At 44.8% G+C, this 7,500-nt stretch overlaps 1 protein-coding gene across 1 annotated transcript in view; it reads left to right on the top strand.

Annotated features, from left to right (window-relative positions):
- Positions 1-7,500, top strand: part of LOC126981908 (uncharacterized) — a 37,565-nt gene that overhangs the window by 5,505 nt on the left and 24,560 nt on the right. The window contains exon 2 of the mRNA XM_050833566.1: positions 7,075-7,500. This exon is cut by the window's right edge and continues 353 nt beyond it. Coding sequence (XP_050689523.1) covers positions 7,075-7,500 — 426 coding nt within the window. The remainder of the gene's footprint in view (positions 1-7,074) is intronic.

The following is a 7,500-nucleotide window of genomic DNA, read 5'->3' as shown; positions in this document are numbered from 1 at the left end:
CTTTTCTTTCTTATTTTCTTCTTGTCTTCCATTTTCTTTTCCTCTATTTTCTTGTTATCTCGTGTTTCCTTTTTTCTTAATTTTCTTATTTTCTTCTATTTCCTTTCCTTCTATTTCTTCTTTTCTTCTGTTTTCTTGTTATCTCGTGTTTTCTTTTTCTTCATTTTCTTATTTTCTTCTATTTCCTTTCCTTTCTTATTTTCTTCTTTGTCTTTAATTTTCTTTTCTTCTATTTTCTTGTTATCTCGTGTTTCCTTTTTTCTTCATTTTCTTATTTTCTTCTATTTCCTTTTCTTTCTTATTTTCTTCTTGTCCCCCATTTTCTTTTCCTCTATTTTCTTGTTATCTCGTGTTTTCTTTTCTTCCTTTTCTTATTTTCTTCTCTTTCCTTTTCTTTCTTATTTTCTTCTTTGTCTTTAATTTTCTTTTTCTCTATTTTGTTATCCCGTATTTCCTTTGTTTGTATTTATTCATTATTATTGCTACATATTTTATTTATTTTATTATTATTATTATTATTATTATTATTATTATTATTTTCTTTTGTTGTCTTTCATTTCATTGTTATTTCTTGTTTATTGTTCCACCCCTGTTTCTTTCTTTCTTTCATTCCCTCCCCCTCGTGTTCTACTTTACCGAGAGAGAGAGAGAGAGAGAGAGAGAGAGAGAGAGAGAGAGAGAGAGAGAGAGAGAGAGAGAGAGAGAGAGAGAGAGAGAGAGAGAGAGAGAGAGAGAGAGAGAGAGAGAGAGAGAGAGTGAGAGAGAGAGAGAGAGAGAGAGAGAGAGAGAGAGAGAGAGAGAGAGAGAGAGAGAGAGAGAGAGAGAGAGAGAGAGAGAGAGAGAGAGAGGAATGTTAAAGAAAGAGAATGAAACGAGAGAGAGAGAAAGAAAGAAGAGAGAGAGAGAGAGAGAGAGAGAGAGAGAGAGAGAGAGAGAGAGAGAGAGAGAGAGAGAGAGAGAGAGAGAGAGAGAGAGAGACGCACAAAGACAAAGAGACAAAGATCTTCCGCAAAACAAAGAAAAAACGCCACCGAGAGAGAGAGAGAGAGAGAGAGAGAGAGAGAGAGAGAGAGAGAGAGAGAGAGAGAGAGAGAGAGAGAGAGCAAGGTTAAAGTCAAGAGTTTCCACATAGAGGCAGTAGTAGTAGTAGTAGTAGTAGTAGTAGTAGAAAATAACAATAAAGATAAGAAATAAGATAAAAAAAAGTAATATATAAAGTAAGACAAGAAAGAGAAGTAAACAAAAATATAAAAAAAACGTAGGAGGAGGAGGAGGAGGAAGAAGAGGAGGAGGAGGAGGAAGAAAAAAAGAAAAAAAAGAAACAGGATTAGGAGAAGGACAAGGACAGAAACAGTAGTAGTAGTAGTAGTAGTAGTAGTAGTAGTAGTAGTAGTAGTAGTAGTAGTAGTAGTAGTAGTAGTAGTAGTAGTAGTAGTAGTAGTAGTAGTAGTAGAAGGAGGAGGAGAAGAGTAGAAGTCACAAAAAGAAGGAAGAAAGGAGGGAGAGGAGGAGGGATAAAAGGGGGGAAGGAGAAGGACAGGGAAGAGGAGGAGGAGGAGGAGGAGAGGGACAGAAGATGGGGGAGGGGGTTAAGGGGAGGGGGATCGAAGGGGGGACTCAAGAACTTAAAGGCGAATTCAACCCTGCAACTTTACACAATTCACTCTTTATAACATGACTGGCAAGGTTAACAGGGCTACCAACCGCGCGGGGGGACACCCAGGCCTGCCACGGAGGGGGGGGAGGAGGAGGAGGAGGAGGAGGAAGGTAAACAAGGTCTGATAGAGTGTAAGGAAGAGAAGAGGAGGTGCGTAGGAGGAGGAGGAGGAAGAGGAAGAAGGAAGATTAGAAGTAGTAGCGGTAGTAGGAGGAGGAGAAGGAAGAGAGATCGAGAAGGAAGAAGAAGAAGAAGAGGAGTAAGCGAAGGAGAGAAAGGAAGAAGAAGTAGTTGTGGGGAGGAGGGGGAGGAAGAAGAAGAGGAGGAGGAGGAGGAGGAGGAGGGTTGGGGATATATGAGAGGTTGAGAAAGACTGGACGTGGCTGTAGGGAAGAAGAAGAAGAAGAAGAAGACGAGGAGGAGGAGGAGGAGGAATTGGAGAGGAAAAGAAAGTGAGGAGGAGGAGGAGGAGGAAGAAGAAGAGGGGAGGATATGGGGAAGAACACGTAAGGGAGAGAATAAGGAGGAGGAGGAGGAGGAATTAATGGGCTTTTAATCTTATGTGGGGAGGATTTGAGGAATAGAAGGAGGAGAGATTGAACGAACTTAATTATGTTGGGGAATTATTGGGGAATGAACGTGGGAAATACTGGGGAAGGTGGGGAGATAGGAAAAGCATTAATATATAAATAGACGCAGTTGTGGGGAGGGTTGGGGAAGAGGGGAGTAGGGAGGAGGAGGAAGAGGAGGAAGGAAGGGAGAATTTAAAGGGATGGGGAGGATTGAGGAAGAAGGGGAGTGGGGGGGTGAGATAATGAGAAGGTGTGGGGAGGAAGAAAAGGGGAATTATAGGGATGGGGAGGAGGGAAGTGAGGATTTCAGGTGTGGGGAGGAAGGTGAGGCAGCATGGGGAGGAAGGAAGGAGGATTTATATTGATGGGGAGAATTGGGGAAGGAGGAAATGGGGAGGATGGGGAAGAAAAGAAGGGAAGATTTAAGACAACATGGGGAGAAGGGGAGGGAAAAAAAGGGGGATTAAGGTTATGGGGAGGAAGGGGAAGGAGGAAGAGGGGAGGATGGGGAAGAAAAGAAGGGAAGATTTAAGACAACATGGGGAGAAGGGGAGGAAGAAAGGGGGATTAAGGTTATGGGGAGGAAGGGGAAGGACGAAGTGGGGAGGATAAAAGAAAGGGAAAGGGGTGCTCAAGCTATATGACATTGAGGAAGGGGAGGATGGGGAGGAAAGGAGTGTGGGGAGGAAAAGAAGGGAAAGGGGAGAAAGAGGAAGAGAGTAAAATTAAGATTGGGGAGGAGAAAGACTAAGATAAGAAAGATTGGGGAAGGTTGGGGAGGAGGCGGATGTGAGGAGGAGGGGAGAGAAAATGGGGAGAAGGGAGGAGGGTTACATGGGGAGGAGGGAGACTAAGGTTATACAGGTTAGGGAAGAGGTGGGGATTAAGGGGTGATAGGGAGATAGAGATAGAGAGAAAAGGGGTTGTAGGAGAGAGAGAGAGAGAGAGAGAGAGAGAGAGAGAGAGAGAGAGAGAGAAGGGTATATAATCTACCTGTATATGTGTGTGTGTGTGTGTGTGTGCGTGCGGTCAGCTGTTTTCCGGGAGGCAATCTGGTAGAGTTCATGGCTCCTCCTCCTCCTCCTCCTCCTCCTCCTCCTCCCCCTCTTCCTCCTCCTCCTCCTCCTCCTCCTTCCATCTTAACAGTTATATTTCCCCTTTTTTTCATCCTTTTTTTCTCTCTCTCTTTTCCTCTCCATTTCGTCCATGTTCCACTTTCCTCCACATCCTCCTCCACCTCTTCCCTCCTCCTCCTCCTCCTCCTCCTCTTTTTCTCCTTCTCTTCTTCCTTCTCCATCTTTGTATTCTTCGTCTTTTTTTCTTCGTATTCAATTATTTTCTTTATATATATTGAGAGAGAGAGAGAGAGAGAGAGAGAGAGAGAGAGAGAGAGAGAGAGAGAGAGAGAGAGAGAGAGAGAAGACTAAACAAAGACTTGACGATATTATAACACACACACACACACACACACACACACACACACACACACTAATGAGTTGATTTCAAGGTAAGTCACACGATATGTAATCTTACCTGTGGAGAGAGAGAGAGAGAGAGAGAGAGAGAGAGAGAGAGAGAGAGAGAGAGAGAGAGAGAGAGAGAGAGAGATTGGGAAAGACTGTCAATGGAAAAAGAGAAAAAAGGAAAGAATTAGAGGAAGAGAGAGAGAGAGAGAGAGAGAGAGAGAGAGAGAGAGAGAGAGAGAGAGAGAGAGAGAGAGAGAGAGAGATTACCTACTTTATTGCCTTCGAGAAACAAACACCGTGACCAAACACACACACACACACACACACACACACACACACACACACACACACACACACACACACACACACACACACACACACACACACACACACACACACCTTAATACATTCACCGTTCGAAGTGACGTCATACCCAGCTTAACGGAGCGTGAGGAAGAGGAAGAGGAGGAGGAAGAGGAGGAGGAAGCAAGGAGGTTGTCTTTTTGCCATCTGTCGCTGTGTGTGTGTGTGTGTGTGTGTGTGCACACACACACACACACACACACACACACACACACACACACAGTCACACATAAGCTTTCTTTGGTACTAATTAATCTCTCTCTCTCTCTCTCTCTTGGATGATCAGACAAAGAAAGGGCCAATTCTCTCCCACTAAAAGAGAGAGAGAGAGAGAGAGAGAGAGAGAGAGAGAGAGAGAGAGAGAGAGAGAGAGAGAGAGAGAGAGAGAAGGGGGATGGCTACTTCCGGTCCGGACACACACACACACACACACACACACACACACACACACACACACACACACACACACACACACACACACACACACACACACACGGAGAACATATTTTTATTATTATTTCATTTTTTTATTATTTTTACTCTTCCCTTAGTCACGACTCAAGAATCTTCCTCCTCCTCCTCCTCCTCCTCCTCTTTCTCCTCCTCCTCTTCTTCCTCTTCTGTGGTTTGTGGTCATCTGTCTGGCGTCAGTTGGTGAGGTACACACACACACACACACACACACACACACACACACATTTATTAACCTTCCACCTGTGAACTTTGACCTATAGTTGTGTGTGTGTGTGTGTGTGTGTGTGTCTCTCTCTCTCTCTCTCTCTCTCTCTCTCTCGTAACAATGGAGAAAATCAGGAAGTTAGAGAGAGAGGAAGAGGAACGGGAGGGGGAGGAGGAGGAGGAGGAGGAGGAGGAAGGAAGAAGAGGAAACTAACCATTCAGGAAGTGTATTGCTTTCTCTCTCTCTCTCTCTCTCTCAATATTGTCCGGGAGATGACCTTTTTAGTTCAATAAATTCGAGAGAGAGAGAGAGAGAGAGAGAGAGAGAGAGAGAGAGAGAGAGAGAGAGAGAGAGAGAGAGAGAGAGAGAGAGAGAGAGAGAGAGAGAGAGAGAGAGAGAGAGAGAGAGAGCCTGCGTGCATGGTATTAGTATCAAAATTCCCTTCAGTAATACACATCCAGGTAATTACAGTGAAAGAGAAAGTGAAGTCATTATAAATTCGCGCCTAATTAACTGAAGAGATAAAAAAATCGTTTGGAAATTCAATTATTTTATCAGTAATTTATTATTTTTTTTTTTTACTTACATATATTTTTTTATTTTTTTATTTTCGACCTGGTTTTATTTTGTTTATTCTTTATTATGTTTTTGTTACTGAATAAGAAGTTAATGAAGTAGAAAAGGAAAGGATGTCGGAAGGAAGATAGGGAAGAAGATGGAGGTAGAGTTAGAGGAAGGGAGGAGGGAGAGAGAAAGGGAGGTAGAGTTAGAGGAAGGAAGGAGGGAGAGAGACAGGGAAGAAGAGGGAGGTATAGTTAGAGGAAGGGAGTAGACCAGAAAGGGAGGAGGGAGAGAGACAGGGAAGAAGAGGAAGGGAGGAGGGAAAGAGACAGGGAGGAAGAGGGAGGTATAGTTAGAGGAAGGGAGTAGACCAGGAAGGGAGGAGGGAGAGAGACAGGGAAGAAGAGGAAGGGAGGAGGGAAAGAGACAGGGAGGAAGAGGGAGGTATAGGTGGAGGAAGGGAGTAGGCCAGGAAGGGAGGAGGGAGAGAGGGAGGCATAGTTAGAGGAAGGGAGGAGACCAGGAAGGAAGAGAGAGGGAGGTAGATTTGGAGGAAACTCGGAAACATGGAAATCCAGGCAACACAAATCCTACTGGGACATTACGAGGTTGCCCGCTCTGGTGATCTGCTCGACAACCACTTCGCGCCCGCAGAGGAGCAGATGAAAGCACTTCGGTATTCAGTTCAGCGAAATAGCGGTCGATTCGATTCTTAAAGGAGTGGATGGTATTCGCTTTTACTGCTACTGAGGGGAGTTTGTTCCAGTGGCGGATGACTCGGTCTGAAAAGAAACTCTTGCCAATGTCTGTACTACCATCGCCTCGCTTGAATTGGCAGACCGTTGTTTTTAATTCTTAAATTGGTTTGTACCCCGGTAACCTTGCGGTGATTGACGTTACTGCACTTCTTGAGGTACTTGAAGACCTGAATCATATCCCCTCGAAGGCGTCTCTTTTCCACCGTGAAGAGGTTGAGTCGCTGAGAGTTGTTCCTCGTACGGTTGAGCCCTTAAGTCTGGAACCATTTTCGTAGCTCTGCGCAGAATCCTTTCCAATAATCCAACGTCCTTCCTGTAATTAGGGGGCCAAAACTGTACTGCATACTCTAGGTGCGGTCTTACCACTGAATAATACAAGGATAACATTACGTCTGGCTTTTTACACTCGAAATTCCTCGCTATGAACCCGAGCATAGTGTTGGCTTTGTTGTATGCTTTTTTGCAGAGCTTAGCGTGTCTCGGGTCCTTACTGGTGGCGGAAGGAAGGGAGGAAGAGAGAATGGAAGGGAGAAAGAGTGAATAAAGATAGGGAGAAAGAAAGAAGAGAGGAAGGAAGGAAAAAAGAGAGTATGAATGATTGAAGGAAAGAATGAAAGGAAGAAAGAAAAAAGGAAGAGAGAGATTAGTGAAAGAAAGAAAGAAAGAAAGGAGATAGAGAAAGGGAGAGAGAGATAGTAAAAGAAAGAAAGAAAGTAATGAAGGAGAGAGAGAAAGAAAGGAAGGAGAAAGGGAAAGATAAGTGATGCAAATATTACTACTACTACTACTACTACTACTACTACTACTACTATTACTACTACTATTACTACTACGAAAAGGAACCATTGACTCGGCGGTGACGTCATAAGATTCTTTACCTCAAACCTGCATTGATTTCTCTCTCTCTCTCTCTCTCTCTCTCTCTCTCTCTCTCTCTCTCTCTCTCTCTCTCTCTCTCTCTCTCTCTCTCTCTCTCTCTCTCTCTCTCTCTCTCATACGCATTTTCTCTCTCCCACAGAACGAACGAGGAAGAGACGGAGGAAGAAAGAAGAAGAAGAGGAGGAAGAGGAGGAGGAGGAAGAAGAGAAGAAGAGAGAAGTATAGGAAGAGGAGGAGGAGAGGAGGAGGAAGAGAGACAAAGAAGAGAGGAGAACAGAAGAAATGAAGGAAGAGAAGGAAGAGGAGGAGGAGGAGGAGAAGATCATAGAAGAGGAGGAGGAGGAGGAGGAGGAGAGTCGCTTTTCTCTACACCTCCTCCTCCTCCTCTTCTCTCCCCTTCCTCTCCTCCACTAAGCCTGGAGGTGGAGGTGGGAGGTTACGTCGGAGGAGGAGGAGGGGGGGAGGAGAGGTGGGGGGGAGGAGGAGGCCCTTCCTTCATACCCCGCCCAAGCTTCTCTCCCCAACCAGAAAGGGAGAGAGAAAGGGGAGGAAGAGAAGGGAGGGA

This window comes from Eriocheir sinensis, chromosome 49, assembly GCF_024679095.1.
Source record: "Eriocheir sinensis breed Jianghai 21 chromosome 49, ASM2467909v1, whole genome shotgun sequence".
NCBI classification, from domain to species: domain Eukaryota; kingdom Metazoa; phylum Arthropoda; class Malacostraca; order Decapoda; family Varunidae; genus Eriocheir; species Eriocheir sinensis.
The sequence above is the reverse complement of the archived record's forward strand: the minus strand, read 5'-3'. Positions and strand labels throughout refer to the sequence as shown.